The sequence below is a fragment of the Engystomops pustulosus genome, chromosome 5 (genome assembly GCF_040894005.1).
Source record: "Engystomops pustulosus chromosome 5, aEngPut4.maternal, whole genome shotgun sequence".
NCBI classification, from domain to species: Eukaryota; Metazoa; Chordata; class Amphibia; order Anura; family Leptodactylidae; genus Engystomops; species Engystomops pustulosus.
In genome coordinates this window covers 193,110,412-193,131,306 of record NC_092415.1, presented here as the reverse complement: position 1 = coordinate 193,131,306, position 20,895 = coordinate 193,110,412, and the positions used below count along the sequence as shown (strand labels likewise).

Below are 20,895 nucleotides of genomic sequence, written 5' to 3'. Positions count from 1 at the left end.
TTTTGAAGTTGGAGAGCGAGAAATGAGGCGAAAAACCCTCCGTCCTTAAGGGGTTAATTACTTGTCCTATAATATTTCCATAACAATGGAGATATAGAAGCAGCACGGCACAACAAACTGTCTGCCTGACTCCTGTTGGTAAAGAAACAGTGTAACTCAGTCTACTCCACAGTATCCATAACCTCAATCCATCGCTATTGGAGTTACGGAAACAGAGTAGGACAACCCTCTACAGCTGTTGCTGAAACTCTTGACCGGGTGGATGGGAGAATTGGTGAGAGGGGAATGCTCCTTTTAGTTTTGCACCAAAAAAACTATGAAACGTTTTTTTTTTCCAGTTTTTTAGATATTTGTGCAAAATAAGATGTGTCTTTGCTGTCTACGATTGGGGCTTTGTAGAACGGGGATATGACCTACGTTCCAATGATGAGCTGCCCATGATCCTGGAAAAATGCTAAAAATTCTTTTAGGTTTTCGAGTGCCTTAGTGTGCAGTAGTGGATTTCCCAAGTGGCTGGCTGTGAAAAGATCTGCCTCAGTAGAGATGAGCAAAATGACCAATTTCGAGGAGGATTGGAACATCCATTCAGACCCAATTCTAATCCTCATAGTCATATATAGTCATCTATGATGATAGACGTCACCTGTCTGCCTGTTGGGTTATGGTCCTATACAGTGTCGGACTGGCCCACCAGAGTACCAGAGGATCCTCCGGTGGGCCCTGGCTCAACCCAATACTAAACCCCAGAGGTCCATCAGACACCCCAGAGGTCAATCAAACACCACAATTTGGAGGCTGCTAGAGTATATTTCCTGGGGGATAATGAAGAGTGGGCCCCCAAATTGATTTTCTCTGGTGGGCCTAGGGAAACCCAGTCCGACACTGGTCCTATACTGTCATTTTTTAGTACAGGTAGTACTGGGGAGGTAGCGACTTCTAGCATCGAAGATGACTAAGAGATGGGAGTGTTCGCATCAGGATATATGGTCAATATACCTATGAGATTTCACAGTCGGAACATGGCCACCAGCGACCATCAAGACTCTGCCCATATTTTAACTCTATTTTTATTCTCTTTTCCATTTACCTCACTGACTTTTCCATCTTTCTCTGCCATCACCCACCCTCCTTGCTTTATCATATATTTTCAGCACAATCCATCAGACGCCACTATTAAGAGATCCGTCACTTTACCGTTATCAATTTCTCAGAGTTAAGTCAAGCAAATGGCCCATATTCATTATGTCCCGATTTCTCACGGAAAAAAAAATCAATGGTCAACCAATATGTTATGCAAATCTCCGAGAGGCAATCAGAAGCCGAGCATTATTCAATAGACGGTCACACGACTTTAAGTAGAGCTCTCGATAATAAAGTCATACATTCCCATGCCAGGCATGCACGGCCGGCCATAAAATACGGGGAGGAGGTGAAAGGAGCGCGACGGAGATTAATGAGAATATTCTGCAAATTGTTTGTTGAACATTTGCAAATTGTTGCTGAACTCTGTAGATTTTCATGTCAACAGAAGCTCCCGAGTTCCCGCTCCGGAGTTTAATGGAATTTATTTGGCTTTAGTAAATTTTTTAGAAGAGCTGAATAATAATCTCATGTTGACAGTCGGCTTAGTCACACAGCAGAACGTGGGACTCCCGGAAATCGGCAACTTTCGCCTTCTACTTTTTTGGTGAGGATTTTATTTTTATTATATTCCAAGGACAAATGTATGAAGGATGTACTTCAGCTGCGGACTCCCGAGATGGATGGATGTGGGAGACTCCGAGTGTCAGAGGAGGGAGCAGGCAATTAGAAAACCAATTAGAGTCTCATGCATTAAGGCAGTGGATGTAATTTATACACCACGACTGGACTGATGACAACATTATGCTGATCCGGAAATGTGTCCGTTCGGAATACAAGCAAGAACATACAATTATAGAAATACATGTGCAGATGTAACAGAACAGAGCTTTTCATATAAGGGGAAGTATTCATCAACTTCATCCATTCCAGATCTTAGCATTTATTATTAGGTGGTGCTCCAGCCATTCTAATGCAGTTGGAATTTTTTCCCTTGCCCCCTCCCACAATTCCTGAGCAATCAGTGCTGTTGGTTTTGGTGACAAATATGCGTATTAAGATTATAACTGTTGGTTGACCGGTCCCGGTCCTAAGCAGAGAGCTTAGCACCCCCCACTTGACAGTAGAGATCCTAATTAGCATAATGTATACCAAAACTAACGGCTCGGGAATGGTGGGGGATACAGACAAAAAATTACACGTGTGCTAGAATCAGCAAAGTATGCTCTATGGGAAATATGTTACTATTAGAGATGAGCGAACACTAAAATGCTCGGGTACTCGTTATTCGAGACGAACTTTTCCCGATGCTCGAGTGCTCGTCTCGAATAACGAACCCCATTGAAGTCAATGGGAGACTCGAGCATTTTTCAAGGGGACCAAGGCTCTGCACAGGGAAGCTTGGCCAAACACCTGGGAACCTCAGAAAAGGATGGAAACACCACGGAAATGGACAGGAAACAGCAGGGGCAGCATGCATGGATGCCTCTGAGGCTGCATAATCGCACCATTATGCCAAAATTATGGGCAACAGCATGGCCATGACAGAGTGACAGAATGAAGCTAGATAGCATCTAAAACATCCAATAATTGACCCTGACACTATAGGGGACGGCATGCAGAGGCAGCGGCAGCAGGCTAGAGAGTGTCATGGCGACATACCCTAAATGGACTCAGGCTTCAAACCAATGGGTGGCAGAGAGGAACCAAAGGAGGTGAGCAAGAAGCGCTCAAATAATATCGGTACATGATAAAAGTTTGCCAGTATATTTTGTGGATTACACAGCAGGGTGGCGACAAAGTTAACATGGAAGCCATGAAAACAACCCAAAATTCTGCCTGACACAGCTCGTTTGATAAGGGGACGATGTATGGAGGCAGTGAACTAGTAGTAGATTAAAGGTGCTGCAGTTAAAACTATGTTAGTTGGATCTTGGCATGGAGCTGGCGCTCCGCTGCCAGGCGAGCTTTCGCCAATCCAAGCCCCTGTCTCTAGGCTACTCCCCAAACAGCACTTCTAAGAACCTTTTGTATAAGATCAAGTGTAGTAGCGTTCTTATAAGTTTAGGATATGCCGGGTGAGGGGAATGTAAACAGATGCGCAAGAAGCGCTGAAATAATATCCCTAAATGGTAAAAGTTTGCAAGTATATTTTGGGGATTACACAGCAGGGTGGCGACAAAGTTAACAACTTTGATGTGGAATGCCCTGTAATAGCTCTTGGGCGGTGTGCCTTTTATCGCCTAGGCTCAGCAGTTTCAGCACCGCCTGCTGTCGCTTAGCGACGGCACTGCTGCTGTGCCTAGAGCTACCGACTGATGGCGCCATGCCCACGGATGGTAATTCGGAGGAGGAGGAGGTGGAGGAGGGGTGGGAGGAGGTATAGTAGGCCTTTGAGACCTGGACCGAGGTAGGCCCCGCAATTCTCTGCGTCGGCAGTATATGACCAGCCCCAGGGTCAGACTCGGTCCCAGCCTGCACCAAGTTAAGTGTAGTAGCGTTCTTATAAGTTTGGGATATGGCGGGTGAGGGGAATGTAAACAGATGCGCAAGAAGCGCATGATGCGCATGGAGCTGGCGTTCCGCTGCCAGGCGAGCTTTCGCCAATCCAAGCCCCTGTCTCTAGGCTACTCCCCAAACAGCACTTCTAAGAACCTTTTGTATAAGATCAAGTGTAGTAGCGTTCTTATAAGTTTAGGATATGCCGGGTGAGGGGAATGTAAACAGATGCGCAAGAAGCGCTGAAATAATATCCCTAAATGGTAAAAGTTTGCCAGTATATTTTGTGGATAACACAGCAGGGTGGCGACAAAGTTAACAACTTTGATGTGGAATCCATGAAAACAACCCAAATTTCTGCCTGACACACCTCGTTTGATAAAGGGACGATGTATGGAGGCAGCTATATGGACGACTTTTGGAGGTAGCAATGGAGACAACGTGTGGAGGCTGCTATGGAGACAATTTAATTTGGATAGTGCCTGTATGTGGCAGTCCCAAACATTTTTCAAACCAGAGGAGCAGGTAGGTGGCCCTCCAGTAAAATGGGATAGATTGAGTGCCTGTATGTGGCAGTCCCAAAAATGTTTCAAACCAGAGGAGCAGGTAGGTGGCCCTCCAGTAAAATGGAATAGATTGAGTGCCTGTATGTGGCAGTCCCAAAAATTGTTCAAACCAGAGGAGCAGGTAGGTGGCCCTGCAGTAAAATGGAATAGATTGAGTGCCTGTATGTGGCACTCACAAAAATTGTTTCAAACAGAGGACCGGGTAGGTGGCCCTCCAGAAAAATTAAATGCATGAAGTACTATAGCAAGAGCCAGTGGGCCCTGTCAAAAAATAGCCAGTTTCCTCTGCTTTACTGTACAAAGAGGAGGAGAAGGAGGAAAATGAGGAGGAGGAGGAGTGGATCAATTATTCAGGTTGAGCTTCCTTCACCTGGTGGAGATTGGAAATTCTGAGAAATCCAGCCTTTATTCATTTTAATAAGCGTCAGCCTGTCAGCGCTGTCAGTCGACAGGCGTGTACGCTTATCGGTGATGATGCCACCAGCTGCACTGAAAACCCGCTCGGACAAGACGCTAGCGGCAGGGCAGGCAAGAACCTCCAAGGCGTAGAGCGCCAGTTCGTGCCACATGTCCAGCTTTGAAACCCAGTAGTTGTAGGGAGCTGTGTGATCATTTAGGACGATGGTATGGTCAGCTACGTACTCCCTCACCATCTTTCTGTAAAGATCAGCCCTACTCTGCCGAGACTGGGGACAGGTGACAGTGTCTTGCTGGGGTGACATAAAGCTGGCAAAAGCCTTGTAAAGCGTACCCTTGCCAGTGCTGGACAAGCTGCCTGCTCGCCTACTCTCCCTCGCTACTTGTCCCGCAGAACTACGCACTCTGCCGCTAGCGCTGTCAGAAGGGAAATACTGTTTCAGCTTGTGCACCAGGGCCTGCTGGTATTCATGCATTCTCACACTCCTTTCCTCTCCAGGGATGAGAGTGGGAAGATTTTGCTTGTACCGTGGGTCCAGGAGAGTGAACACCCAGTAATCGGTGCTGGAATAAATTCTTTGAACGCGAGGGTCACGGGATAGGCAGCCTAGCATGAAATCTGCCATATGCGCCAGAGTACCAACGCGTAAGAATTCACTCCCCTCACTGGCCTGACTGTCCATTTCCTCCTCCTCCAACTCCTCCAACTCCTCTTCTTCTGCCCATACACGCTGAACAGTGAAGGACTCAACAATGGTCCCCTCTTGTGTCTCGCCAACATTCTCCTCCTCTTCCTCCTCATCCTCCTCCACCTCCACCTCCTCCGATATGCGCTGAGAAACAGACCTCAGGGTGCTTTGGCTATCAACAAGGGAATATTCTTCCCCCGTCTCTTGTGACGAGCGCAAAGCTTCCGACTTCATGCTGACCAGAGAGTTTTTCAACAGGCCAAGCAGCGGGATGGTGAGGCTGATGATGGCGGCATCGCCACTGACCATCTGTGTTGACTCCTCAAAGTTACTCAGCACCTGACAGATATCAGACATCCACGTCCACTCCTCATTGTAGACTTGAGGAAGCTGACTGACCTGACTACCAGTTCTGGTGGAAGTTGACATCTGGCAGTCTACAATCGCTCTGCGCTGCTGGTAAACTCTGGATAACATGGTCAGTGTTGAATTCCACCTCGTGGGCACGTCGCACAACAGTCGGTGAGCGGGCAGTTGGAGGCGGCGCTGCGCTGCCCTGAGAGTGGCAGCATCTGGGCTGGACTTCCTGAAATGCGCACAGATGCGGCGCACCTTCGTGAGCAAATCAGACAGATTGGGGTATGTCTTGAGGAAACGCTGCACTATCAGATTTAACACATGGGCCAGGCATGGCACATGTGTCAGTCTGCCGAGTTGCAGAGCCGCCACCAGGTTACGGCCGTTGTCACACACAACCATTCCCGGCTTGAGGTTCAGCGGTGCCAGCCACAGATCAGTCTGCGCCGTGATGCCCTGTAATAGCTCTTGGGCGGTGTGCCTTTTGTCGCCTAGGCTCAGCAGTTTGAGCACCGCCTGCTGTCGCTTAGCGACGGCACTGCTGCTGTGCCTAGAGCTACCGACTGATGGCGCCGTGCCCACGGATGGTAGTTCGGAGGAGGAGGTGGAGGAGGGGTGGGAGGAGGAGGAGGCATAGTAGGCCTGAAACACCTGGACCGAGGTAGGCCCCGCAATCCTCGGCGTCGGCAGTATATGAGCAGCCCCAGGGTCAGACTCGGTCCCAGCCTCCACCAAGTTAACCCAATGTGCCGTCAGCGATATATAGTGGCCCTGCCCGGCAGCACTCGTCCACGTGTCCGTGGTCAGGTGGACCTTGTCAGAAACGGCGTTGGTCAGGGCACGGATGATGTTGTCTGACACGTGCTGGTGCAGGGCTGGGACGGCACATCGGGAAAAGTAGTGGCGGCTGGGGACCGAATACCGAGGGGCGGCCGCCGCCATGAGGTTGCGAAAGGCCTCGGTCTCTACTAGCCTATAGGGCAGCATCTCCAGGCTAAGCAATCTGGAGATGTGCACATTAAGGGCTTGGGCGTGCGGGTGGGTTGCACTATATTTGCGTTTCCGCTCCAGCGTCTGGGGTATGGAGAGCTGAACGCTGGTGGATGCTGTGGAGGATCGTGGAGGCGACGATGGGGTTTTTGTGGCAGGGTCCTGGGCAGGGGGCTGACTAGCAGCTGACACAGGGGAAGGAGCAGTGGTGTGCACGGCCGGAGGTGAACGGGCTTGTTGCCACTGAGTGGGGTGCTTAGCATTCATATGCCTGCGCATACTGGTGGTAGTTAAGCTAGTAGTGGTGGAACCCCTGCTGAGCCTGGTTTGGCAAATGTTGCACACCACAGTCCGTCGGTCATCCGGTGTTTCCTTAAAGAACCTCCACACTTCTGAAGATCTAGCCCTCGCCGCAAGAGCCCTCACCACGGGAGCTTCACTAGTTGACAGTGGCGCTGATGCACCAGCTCTGGCCCTGCCTCTCCGTCTGGCCCCACCACTGCCTCTTCCAACCTGTTCAGGTCGAGGACTCTCCTCCGTCTCAGAAGCACTGTGTTCACCCGGCCTCTCAACCCAGCTTGGGTCTGTCACCTCATCATCCTCCGATCCCTCAGTCTGCTCCCCCCTCGGACTTCCTGCCCTGACAACAACTTCCCCACTGTCTGACAACCGTGTCTCCTCATCGTCGGACACCTCTTTACACACTTCCACTACGTCAAGAAGGTCATCATCACCCACAGACTGTGACTGGTGGAAAACCTGGGCATCGGAAAATTGCTCAGCAGCAACCGGACAAGTGGTTTGTGACTGTGGGAAGGGTCCAGAAAACAGTTCCTCAGAGTATGCCGGTTCAAATGCCAAATTTTCCTGGGAGGGGGCAGACTGGGGGGGAGGAGGCTGAGGTGCAGGAGCTGGAGGAGTGGCGATTTCGGTGACATGGGTGGACTGCGTGGAAGACTGACTGGTGGTGGACAAATTGCTCGAAGCATTGTCAGCAATCCACGACATCACCTGTTCGCACTGTTCTGGCCTCAACAGTGCTCTACCACGAGTCCCAGTAACTTCAGACATGAACCTAGGGAGTGTAGCTCTGCGGCGTTCCCCTGCTCCCTCATCAGCAGGTGGTGTCTCACCCCGCCCAGGACCACGGCCTCTGACCCCTGCAGTAGTTGGACGCCCACGTCCCCGCCCTCGTCCTCTACCCCTAGCCCTCGGGTTAAACATTTTTAAAATGAGAGTTATAACTTTATTTTTTTTTTTACTTTTTTTTGTTTTTTTTTGTGTTTTTTTTTTTTTTTGTGTTTTTTGTTTTTTTTTGAGTTTTTAAAACCAAACAATGCTATCCTATTGCTATGGCTATTTTCTAGCCAAGTATCAAAGGAAGCACAGTACTATGCCAGATGAGATGACACTGAGTTATTGCCTAATAGAAATCCAACCCCTACTGAATTTTGCCACTTCGGCCTTTGCTATGGATATGTGCGCCACTAAGCGCAGAACACAGCGGTCGCAAGTCCCACTACAAATTGCTCAGAATTGGCAAGTACATGCACTGCAGAAACTACAGCCACCAGCAGATCAACCAGAAATCAAATATATAGAACGCTACTGTAGGCTTCAAGATCAAGAAGCTGTTTGTATTCTCCTATGGCTATTTTCTAGCCAAGTATCAAAGGAAGCACACTACTATGCCGGATGAGATGACACTGAGTTATTGCCTAATAGAAATCCAACCCCTACTGAATTTTGCCACTTCGGCCTTTGCTATGGATATGTGCGCCACTAAGCGCAGAACACAGCGGTCGCAAGTCTCACTACAAATTGCTCAGAATTGGCAAGTACATGCACTGCAGAAACTACAGCCACCAGCAGATCAACCAGAAATCAAATATATAGAACGCTACTGTAGGCTTCAAGATCAAGAAGCTGTTTGTATTCTCCTATGGCTATTTTCTAGCCAAGTATCAAAGGAAGCACAGTACTATGCCGGATGAGATGACACTGAGTTATTGCCTAATAGAAATCCAACCCCTACTGAATTTTGCCACTTCGGCCTTTGCTATGGATATGTGCGCCACTAAGCGCAGAACACAGCGGTCGCAAGTCTCACTACAAATTGCTCAGAATTGGCAAGTACATGCACTGCAGAAACTACAGCCACCAGCAGATCAACCAGAAATCAAATATATAGAACGCTACTGTAGGCTTCAAGATCAAGAAGCTGTTTGTATTCTCCTATGGCTATTTTCTAGCCAAGTATCAAAGGAAGCACAGTACTATGCCGGATGAGATGACACTGAGTTATTGCCTAATAGAAATCCAACCCCTACTGAATTTTGCCACTTCGGCCTTTGCTATGGATATGTGCGCCACTAAGCGCAGAACACAGCGGTCGCAAGTCCCACTACAAATTGCTCAGAATTGGCAAGTACATGCACTGCAGAAACTACAGCCACCAGCAGATCAACCAGAAATCAAATATATAGAACGCTACTGTAGGCTTCAAGAAGCTGTTTGTATTCTCCTATGGCTATTTTCTAGCCAAGTATCAAAGGAAGCACAGTACTATGCCAGATGAGATGACACTGAGTTATTGCCTAATAGAAATCCAACCCCTACTGAATTTTGCCACTTCGGCCTTTGCTATGGATATGTGCGCCACTAAGCGCAGAACAAAGCGGTCGCAAGTCTCACTACAAATTGCTCAGAATTGGCAAGTACATGCACTGCAGAAACTACAGCCACCAGCAGATCAACCAGAAATCAAATATATAGAACGCTACTGTAGGCTTCAAGAAGCTGTTTGTATTCTCCTATGGCTATTTTCTAGCCAAGTATCAAAGGAAGCACAGTACTATGCCAGATGAGATGACACTGAGTTATTGCCTAATAGAAATCCAACCCCTACTGAATTTTGCCACTTCGGCCTTTGCTATGGATATGTGCGCCACTAAGCGCAGAACACAGCGGTCGCAAGTCTCACTACAAATTGCTCAGAATTGGCAAGTACATGCACTGCAGAAACTACAGCCACCAGCAGATCAACCAGAAATCAAATATATAGAACGCTACTGTAGGCTTCAAGAAGCTGTTTGTATTCTCCTATGGCTATTTTCTAGCCAAGTATCAAAGGAAGCACAGTACTATGCCAGATGAGATGACACTGAGTTATTGCCTAATAGAAATCCAACCCCTACTTAATTTTGCCACTTCGGTCTTTGCTATGGATATGTGTGCCACTAAGAGCTAAACACAACGGTAGCAAGTCCCCCTGCTAATTCCTCACAAAATGGTAAAAGATGCAAATTAAAATAAAAAAAGTAGAACGTTATTGTAGCCCTAAGAAGGGCTGTTGGGTTCTTTGAGAATCACTCCTGCCTAACAGTAAGCTAATAGAACACCCTAACGCTTTCCCTGAGCAGCAGCAGCTCTCTCCCTAGCGGCATCCAGAGACAGAATGATCCGAGCAGCGCGGCCAGCGGCTAGTCTATCCCAGGGTCACCTGATCTGGCCAGCCAACCACTGCTATCGACGTGTAAGGGTACCACGTCATGCTGGGTGGAGTGCAGAGTCTCCTGGCTTGTGATTGGCTCTGTTTCTGGCCGCCAAAAAGCAAAACGGCGGGAGCTGCCATTTTCTCGAGCGGGCGAAGTATTCGTCCGAGTAACGAGCAGTTTCGAGTACCCTAATGCTCGATCGAGCATCAAGCTCGGACGAGCATGTTCGCTCATCTCTAGTTACTATGTTTTCCAAAGTGGGAAATGGAAAACAATGCCTCCTTTTGCTACCTTGAGAGGCAGCCATCTTAACACCAAGCATGACTTACAAGAAGCCTAATAACATGATGTGGGATTAAGCCAAACCAGAATATCTATTCCAGAAGGAACAGACTCAGGGTAGGGAACCGGTTTGGCTAAGTGAGTGGCTATTGATTATGGTCAGAAGGTAGGTGTTCTCCTTATGGAGACTTTGCTAATTAAGGCGGGCCTTATAGGCGTGTGGAGACTTATAGCCACTAGGGGATTCTGGGAAATATGCAAATATGTTTTCCAAGGTGGGAAATGGAAAACAATGCCTCCTTTTGCTGCTGTTAAAGTATGCAAAGAGTTATTGGAGGTTGAGAAAGATTTTCTTTTTCAACACTCATGAAAAAAACCCCATAAGGAGCAAGCTTTAAAAAATAAAATAGGGAAAAATAAAACATGCATCTTTGCAGCCACTGTATATGACTGGAGAGCATGAAGTGCCAGATGTTCCAGAGCCAAAGGAATAGAGGGGTAGGACAGCAATCCTTTTCTTTTAGAGGAAATTGTGGTGGTGCCCGCTGCCCGAGTTTCTGATGCAGGAAACCAGGAATCAGCAGTCTTCAAGGAGGGAGCCACAGCACCAAAGGTTAAATTCCGGAAAGTTTATTTACATGTGCATCCAAACATGATAAGCGCGACGTTTTTTGATTCGCAATGAATCTTTATCATTCATAAAGACTCATTGCGAATCGAAACGTCGCGCTTATCATGTTTGGATGCACATGTAAATAAACTTTCTGGAATTTAACCTTTGGTGCTGTGGCTCCCTCCTTGAAGACAGATGTTCCAGAGCCACCACTGGAACTGAGGTCTCTTCTGGAGTTTATTTTCTACTTTTTGACTAAAGCTGGATCCCAATGGATTTCTGGAATGTTTGACCAAACCTATAAGCTATTTGACGCAAATCTACATGATCTCATGATAGCTGAACATATAGTCACACACTAGCTATCATAATCTGTGTGACCATCTGCAAAGGATTCTGGACTACCTCTCCCAACTCATCACATGAATGTGCCGCCTAGTGTGCATGTGTATTGGAGGTCAAGTCCATTAGGTAAGTTGGAGAGTGAATGTATAGAAGATATAGAAGGAAAAAATCCAAATTTTAGTCAATAATAGTTGGATAGATTTGTCCAATCTACCGAAACTCTAGGAGGCCAAGGCCTTCCGGGACTTTCCTGAAGTTTGCCTTGATCAATGGATGTAACATCACTTTCATGCTACTGTTATGTGACTTGGGTCTGGGGCAAACACTTGGGCAGGGCGGTAATGTAGTTCCAGAGGGCCCCCATCATTAGGAGAGCCATAGCCTTGAATATAGTGCTATAGATACCTGTGTTTCCCACATTTTCCTCTTGATCTGATCGGTGCGTCATGGGATGAGCAGCTTTTCAATGCAATATTATTTTGTGATATTGTTTTTCAGATTAATATCTTATGTCCGTCTTTATGAGATGACTTTATGTATTGCAGTCAGTTTATCATATTGTATTGATTTTGCAATGAAAAATTGAAGATCTTTGCAAAATATGCAGATAAAATATGCAGATGCCATGTAATGGTCCATTTTCAATGTCAGGATATAACACAAACTAAGGCTGCATTCACACGAATGTGTGATTTTTCCAGTCCTGTATTTCCGTGCTGTATGAATCTGTACAAATCCATATATACGGGACAATTTGTGCAAGTATGTCCATTTATCAATGGACATATCATCCAATTGTGCACATATATCTATATAAGAATACAGTGCACAACCATATACTGTACATTACGTATACAACCCATATTTTATACATTCCCATAGTCTTCTATGGGGCATATGGATCAGAAATACATGAGAAAATAGGACATGCTCTATATTTGTATTCGGCTCGCTTACGGTACTGTACGCAATACGCCATGTACATGGATGGCCGTTTTGCCCATCACAATCTAACTAACCTACCAGTATGTTTTGGAGTGTGGGAGAAAACCGGAGGACCCAGAGGAAACCCACACAAACACAGAGAGAACGTACAAACTCTTTGGAGATTTTGACCCTGGGACTTGAACCCAGGACTCCAGCGCTGCAAGGATATAGAGCTGCCCACTGAGCCAAATATCTTTCTGTCTACAGTATCTATCTTGCACCTATCTGTCCCTATCTATAATTTATATCTGTAAATTATGATTATAGTTTTGTTTACTCTGATGATTTCAGTTGCTTCGTTATTTCTGTTTTTCAGGCCCATCAGTACCACAGACTCCCTGCCCTGAGGGTTTTCTCACCTGTGTGTATGAGAATGGATGTGTCCCCTTATCAGCCAAATGTAATGGGACAGCAGAATGCTCTGATGGTACAGATGAAATCCTCTGCCCGACCTCATCTCCTCCCAGCAGCCCTGAGTCGCAGTGTGCGGCTGCTGAGTTCCAGTGCTCCCATAAGTGCATCCCGCTGATGATGCGTTGCGATGACGTGATAGATTGTGCGTTTGGGGAAGATGAAAAGACTTGCAGTAAGTATCTCAGGAAAAGGCAAAAAATGTACTAAATGGATTTCTACCAGTGATTGTACAGGTGCAGCAGAGCTGAATGTGTCATTAGACAATGATTATAATAACACTAAGCCAAATATGAATTTTTTTCATCAGATGTTTTGTTAATATACAAAGTTACTGTATTGTAAATCTCATTTTTTTGTGCGTAGGAATGCTGCCTCCACTTATCACAACCAGACTATGTAGACCTTTGCAATTATTGTACTATACAAATGCATGCTTCCACAACCGCTGTGCAGACTTACGTCTCCATGGTAACAGACTACAAACTAACACTATGTAGTCAGGACAATCATTCTCTTGGCTAAAAAAAAAAAAAAGTAGAGCACACAATTCTCCGAGCATGGGAGACGTGTTTTATAACTATATTGTCCCACTGTAAGCATAAAGCTCTTTAGTGACTGAAATGAAAACATGCATTGGTGTTTATTAACCCATTACTCCTGCACCTGTGTTCTACCTTCTGTCTTTATTTTTTTTTTCAGCAATACAATAGCAAATGTATACATTTTTTCTTTAAATCACCTTCATTTGCACAATATAATCCTATTATCACCGTATTGGGCCCATATATTTTCAAATGTTTTAGACAATAAAGCCATGTAGTTTTTATTTGTACAACCTTTCGGCTCACAAAGCTTTTTGATCCCATTTAAAATCATTTTTGTAAGTGTTTTTCGCACTTTTGATGTTTAAAAAAAACTGTCAATTCAGTCATTGTTTTTCCTTTAAATATATAAATACTATATATGTACTATAAATTTTTTTTTTTTAAAGGGGTGGGCATTATTTTGTGTGTTGATTTTTTTTTTCCTACTTCTTTTACAGACTTTATTTGTTTTAGATTTTTTTTTGTGTGTGTGTGTTACTTTGTCTCACAAGGGGCACTGACATTAGACTATTTGCCATCTTATACAATACACTGCGCAACTCATGTAGGGCAGTATATTACAGGCAGTCCCCAGGTTACATACAAGATAGGTTCTGTAGGTTTTTTTCTTAAGTTGAATTTGTATGTAAGTCGGAACTGTATATTTTATAATTGTAGCTCCAGACAGTTTTTTTTGGGTCTCTATAACTAAAAAATGTTGGATTGTTATAAGAACCAGAATTAGCAATAAAGCTTCATTGCAGACACCTTATATCATTGTTATAGCTGTTTATTGTAGCCTAGGGCTAAAGTAAATTACCAGTAAATTACCAATTACCAGAGTCCGTTTGTAACTAGGGGTCGTATGTAAGTCAGGTGTTCTTAAGTAGGGGGACCGCCTGTATGTTGTCAGTTACTGCCAGGCATTCTTTTAGCACTTGGACATGACCTTTAGAGGATAGATGCCGATTGGTATCATAGGGAGCCCAATCCCTCTACACCCATTTATTCACCACATTCCATGTTTAAGAGGTCAAACAACGGGGATCGGCCCTTTTCCTTTATAATGATTTAAAGGATTATTATGAATGATCCTACTCTGCATTAAATACTTGCTCCAATTGTTTTTGACCCGGTTCATTTTGACCTGAATGGATACTTTGGCTGCAGCTACTACACAAAGCATTTGGCCAACTGTTTCGAGCTCCATGTTCGATCTTTACTGTAAGCCAAACAACTACTAATCGGTTTGGAGCTATTGGCAATCCCCATGATCAGACAGAAGCAGATTTTGGGGAAGTTGGAGATGAACACCATACCTTTAGGAATGTACCTGTCAGTTTTTAATACAACCTGGCTGCTAGTGTTGCATCAAAGGGATATTTGAGCTGCTAAAAGGTACTAGGTCTTGACAAAAAGTTGACTAGGGGACGTAAGAAAAATTTTGACCCAGAATCTTTGAGTATTTGGTAATAACCCTAATTCCTGGACACCCCTTTTAAGCTATACAGGCAGCCCCCGGGTTACATACAAGATAGGGTCTGAAGGTTTGTTCTTAAGTTGAATTTGTATGTAAGTCGGAACTGTGCACTTTATCATTGTAACCCCCAGCCAAATTTTTTTTCGTCTCTGTGACAATTGGATTTTAAAAATGTTGGATTGTCATTAGAACCAGGATTAACAATAAAGCTTCATTGTAGACATCAGTGATAACTGTTATAGCTGTTTATTGTAGTCGAAGGCTAAAGTACAGTAAATTGCAGAGGTCCGTTTGTAACTAGGGGTCGTATGTATGTCAGGTGTTCTTAAGTAGGGGACCGCCTGTACTCTATTTTAGCCTATTATGTTTTTTTAAGCATATTTGTACCTTATTTAGGAGAAATGACCTAAGACAAGGCACATCATATTTTTAATGAGATCACGGAAGACGTCGATATTTTCCGAACCTTATCCCTAAACAACCTTGGAATTTCTTTCATGTCTTCTGACTTTCACAAAGCTCCTTTATTTTTCTTTTTATTTCAAATTAATAGAATAGAATCAATTGTAGCAACGCGTTGGTTTTGGAGGACGAGAAAAGTTTCTCTGACTTCAATTACTTTGAAATGTAATCACTGAGCCACAAACGTTGCCTTCTCTTTGTAGCTGAAAATACGTTTTCCCGATAAAATAATCTTTGTAGGTGATGACGACTTTTTTTTTTTTTTAAATCTGTTTTTCTGAGATAAAATATGAGACCTGAAAGACCTCAAATAAACAAGATTTAAAATTCAGATGGAAAAAAAAGTTTCTAACAAGACTCATGGATCTGATATTTATCCAAGGGTTTAGAGTTGGATTTTTATGTAAGTGTCCTGAAGGTTAAACAATGGGCCAGATGTATCACTTGTTTTTTTCTCTTGTTTCTGCGCCTTTTCATAGTGTCGCACTGTTTTGGCACCAGTTTTGCGACTAAACAACAAACTAGCCGCGCAAGGAAAAATAACCATGTTTTCTTCATTTATTCTACCAATCCAGATGTTTTGCTGCTCCTAATAATTGTTCATCATTAGAAACTTGTTCATTTAGGTGCAAAAACACTCCATCCTGAAGGTGGCGTAAACTGAGAAGCCGCACTGAGCTCTTGTGCAGAGCAGCTTATCCCCAGCAGCAGAGCTCAGCAGGAACTACAGACACTACGTGCAGCCTCTGTTTACAGTTCATGACCTTCTATTTACAAACAATCTGCAAAAGCCTCAGCTCAGAGCAGGAGAGAAGAGACGTTTTTAGGGGAGGGCCAGGACAGATAAGTGTCCCCCGTGTAGCAGGATGACCACACTGGTGTCTGAGGAGGATACTGGACAGAATTGCAGGGGGCAGCAGGAGATCAGCACTGGGGGATCCCCTCCAGGAGAAGCCACTGCTGAGGAGATCACTGGGTGCAGGGTGTCACACACCTGGGCTCTGCTGTGAGGGTCATTCTCATGCTGGGGTGCGGGAGAGAGGCAGAGAGGAGCCTGTAGGAGGATCACATGTAACTGCCCAAATCTATATTGTGCCTAAAGTAACGTGATTAATAAGAGGCAGGAACTCAACTCATCACAGGTGGTTGTAGTTTGTGGCGCAACAAGGAATTAAGAATTAAGATGCAACAAAGAGACTTGAGCGCAGAACAGTGATACATCTGGCCCAATGGCTTCTATTCCACTACTTACAAGACCAAAAACCAATAAAACAAACTGCAAAAAAAAGCAGTCCGTCAACTTGGGTATTGGCCATGATAACTTTTTAGGCGACTTCAGGTTAGTAGAAGGGGTTGACCAAGAATTACTATTGATGGCCTTTGATCATGTGACTTCCATGTGAACCCCAGATGGGTATAACTCGCTTAGAGAATTTTTTTCAACAAACCTGCAGTCTTCTAATAAGTGATAGATGACACAAGTTAAATCTCCGATTCTATTGCTTCTGATTATGTCCCATGGATTTCAGCCACTTTATCCATTTTTTTTTCTAAAGTGCTTCTCCACTTTACTAGAAAACCCACAAAGGGGTAGCGTTTGGGGGCAAATAGGCAGAACCATTACACTTACCAATTTGGAGGACATCTATGGCTCCCACGTCGGTTCCCTGATGGTTCTGCTGCTCATGGACTTGATGTGTTGAACTCATGGGCCAGGTTCTGGCCTTAGAAGTCACATTTGAGTGCAGGGATTGGCCCAAACACAATGGGGCAGATTTACTTACCCGGTCCATTCGCGATCCAGCGGCGCGTTCTCTGTGGTGGATTCGGGTCTTCCGGCGATTCACTAAGGTAGTTCCTCCGACGTCCACCAGGTGTCGCTGCTGCTCTGAAGTCCGCCGAGGCCTGCCAGAATGCACTGAAGTTCATCGGCCTATTCCTGGTGAAGGTAAGCGCGAATCCCGCAACACTTTTTTTTTTTTTAAATACGGCGGATTTTCCGAATCTGTTGGGTTTTCATTCGGCCATGCCCCCCGATTTCCGTCGCGTGCATGCCAGCGACGATGCGCCACAATCCGATCGCGAGCGCCAAAATCCCGGGGCAATACAGGGAAAATCGGCGCAAATCGGAAATATTCGGGTAACACGTCGGGAAAACGCAAATCGGGCCCTTAGTAAATGACCCCCATTATGTTCAATGAATGTGATGTCATCATCGACAGCACCAGGGAACAGAGGAAGGCCTCAGAAACCAGTGCCGCCAAATATGAAGTGTTAGAGGAAATTTCACCATCAAAATCAAGCCACTTACTCATAGATTCAGGCACCGTGACCTCCATGTGATCCATGGCATCCTTCCTTCTAAAATCACATTTTTAAAATGATGCTAATGAGCCTGGATGTCTCTGGGGAGAAGTGTTACCAGTGCCCCTCTGTGCTATAGCTTCACAGGCTGATACACTGTCTCTTCATCTGCTCCCTCAGCACTTCCCCCTCCTTCTGCGTGCTCTAAACTCACACAGTGGGAAGGGGAAGTAACCGCCCGAATTGACTGTCACCCTGAACCTTCTAAACTTGACTCATTTCAAGCTAAATTTGACTCTTCTCAGCTCATTTGCAAATTGTTTTAGAAGAGATTTTTAAATAGGTAAATGGGCAAAATTTCACATAAAAGAGGGAAGTCTAGAAAGGACATTTAATACTTTTCCTTAGGGGGCTGGTTGTTTGATGGTGTAAAATCTGGTGACAGGTTCCCTTTAAGTCACACCTCTACTTATGAGACTTCATAGAAGATGAACAGGGATTAATATTTTTGGGCATATTTTGGGGCAATGCCCATTTAATCCCCATAACCTTAATTGATTTTCATCTTTTTACCACGCAGCAGTAAGATTTCTGTTAGGTGTTATTCTCCCTCCCGCCTCCATATTACAAGCTGTGTGTAGCCTAATAATAGATTTTCAGCGATCACCTCTCCCCGTTGCGTCTGGTGAGCGGGTGGCGGCACGTGCCCACTCATTTTCGCACATTAGAGATCTCGCTGCTGCGGGTTTACCCTGCTGTTGAACGGAGAACATTAGATGCCTAACAAGGGTGCGTCTACGAGGAGCCGTATGGTGCGAACAGTTGGCTAAATGCTTGTAGCTGATTATTCCTGTTTTATGAAATCTACCAGAAAGGATTTGCCTGGTAATTATTTCATGTTAAAAGGAAAATGAAGAGACTGGGTTGGTTATAACAGATCATTGGGAATAACAATCTGATCGGTGATGGTTGGACGGTTTTCGAGAACTTGAATGGAGCGGCAGGTGGAGCTTATGTCCTCCTGCTCCATTCACTGTCCATAGGACTGCTGGAAATAGCAGAGCACAGAGCTCGGTGTAGCAGGACAGATTATACCCGGGGATAGTGTGGCCTAGGCCAAACTATACCCCTCCAGGCCAGAATATGCCCCTCTAATGTGGAGCCCAAGTATCATCTGGCCCAGGCCACAATATGAGATTTATCACAAGTGTCTGAGGTAAAACTTGACCTAGTTGCCCATGGAAACCAATCAGAGCTTAGATTTAATTTTATAAACGGCTGTGGGAAAATGAAAGCTGAGCTCTGATTGGTTGCCATGGGCAACTAGAACAGTTTTACCTCAGACACTTCTGATAAATCTCCCCCTATTATAGAAGATAACCTCGGCCAGACTTCACTCATCCTGGCCATAATGTTATCATCCCTTTATAAGTTGAAGTTTCCATTGCATGAACATTACGCTGATGTACACAGCGCTGACACAAGCGCTACGTGACATTGATCTTAGGCCGCATTCACACGTCGCATTTAGATAGAGTTAACATTGCACTGATTTAAGCCAAGGTGACGTAAACGGGATGTATACACACATTTATGTGAACGCAATGCGAATGCAATTTTTAAGTGTTTAAGTGTGTTGCAATCACACAGTGTATTTACATTGTATTGATGTTTTTTTGTGTTAAAGTGTATGCAATGTTTAGATTGAGTTTATATGAACACTATGGGGCAGATTTATCAAACTGTCTGAAAGTCAGAATATTTCCAGTTGCCCATGGCAACCAATCACAGCTCCCCTTTAAAATATTCATGAGCACTGGTAAAATGAAAGCTGAGCTGTGATTGGTTGCCATGGGCAACTGGAAATATTCTGACTTTCAGACACTTGATAAATCTGCCCCTATGTGAACGCGATGCTTGGCTGCATTCACACATGTTTTTACATTGGGGCTTATTTACTATGGGTCCGCAGATCGCACTTTCGTCATATTTTAGAAATTTTCGGTATTTGCGCCGCTGTGACAGGTATTTAACTGGGGATTGTGTCGCACGATTGCCGCCGGACAATCCAACTGATTTGTGGCAAAGTTCATTCTCGTTGGACAACGCACAGCGGGGATCGCGCAGGACCGGGTAAGTAAATGTGCCCCATTGTGTGTACATTTTCATTGTGTTTATGGAAACGTAATCTGACCTATGAGATATGCTACAGATATGTTTACATCATGTTAACATAAAGTTGATTTAAACCGTGTTTACTTGTAAACGTAATGTGAACATGATAATTACACCACATTTATATAAATACAATGTGGGCTATTTATCATACGCTGGTGCATGTGAGCCAGCCAGATACATTAAGAGGCTCCCGCCGTTTATGTATCCGGCGGGGGCCCAAGCCGCCTTTATTTCTATGCCCTGCCTGGCGTAGAAATAAGCGCAGTCCTGCGAACTTTCACACATGAAAATATGCTGACTGCAGTGAGTGCGCATGCGCAGGGAAAAGAACGCCCCCTCCCTCCCCCCCAGCCGGCCACACCCGCTCCCTTCACGGTAAAGGGAAATAATTGCACCAACATGCTCATTCGCAGAACACTTCACCTAGTGGTCCATGAGTTTCGTTTATATGAGACCAAGGAGAAGACAGACTACATAACATATTAGAACTAACTTTTGGGTAATTGTTTCATTTTTTTTTGTAGTTTATTGTTTTTTATAGCATTGCCCAACAATTGAAATATTTTGTTCAGATATAAAACAGCTTGAAACACTATAACGTAATAAAAGCGTCAATATTTCCTTTTCCTGTGTCTTGCCTCTCTGTTTTTAATTCTTCCCGTTACTCCGCCAGTCTGTGTATTTGGGCTTCCAATGATATTATCTCGTCAGGGGCTGCAGCGCTGCCCTCATTGTTGTAAGCAGATCACTGCTGGGGCTGGTGTAGTGATCTCGTGTATTTGGGGCATCACTGGACAACTCCTTTCATTTTCATTTTTGTGGCAATTAAAAGTCACAAATACTTGGGGGCTCTATGGCGCCCCCTTGAGCAGCGTTGGATCATGTATCCTGCATGACTGCACAGGTAACATGGTCCTTGATATATTAGGCATATTTGATGATTTATACAACAAGTTTTTTTTTAACCTATTGATAACTTTCCCTGTTTTCTTTCAGCCACAGTGATGGTTGTCAATGGCTCTGTGATGTGCGCCCCCTTGAACACCTGGCTGACTATGGAACAGCGATGTGATGGATCTCCGGACTGCAGCAACCTGATTGATGAGTCTGGCTGTTCAGGTACTGAGTCCTCCACAACTGCATTGTGTATT

At 45.0% G+C, this 20,895-nt stretch overlaps 1 protein-coding gene across 1 annotated transcript in view; it reads left to right on the top strand.

Annotated features, from left to right (window-relative positions):
* Window positions 1-20,895, top strand: part of MALRD1 (MAM and LDL receptor class A domain containing 1) — a 235,355-nt gene that overhangs the window by 175,143 nt on the left and 39,317 nt on the right. The window contains exons 31-32 of the mRNA XM_072154795.1: window positions 12,639-12,908; window positions 20,741-20,863. Coding sequence (XP_072010896.1) covers window positions 12,639-12,908; window positions 20,741-20,863 — 393 coding nt within the window. The remainder of the gene's footprint in view (window positions 1-12,638; window positions 12,909-20,740; window positions 20,864-20,895) is intronic.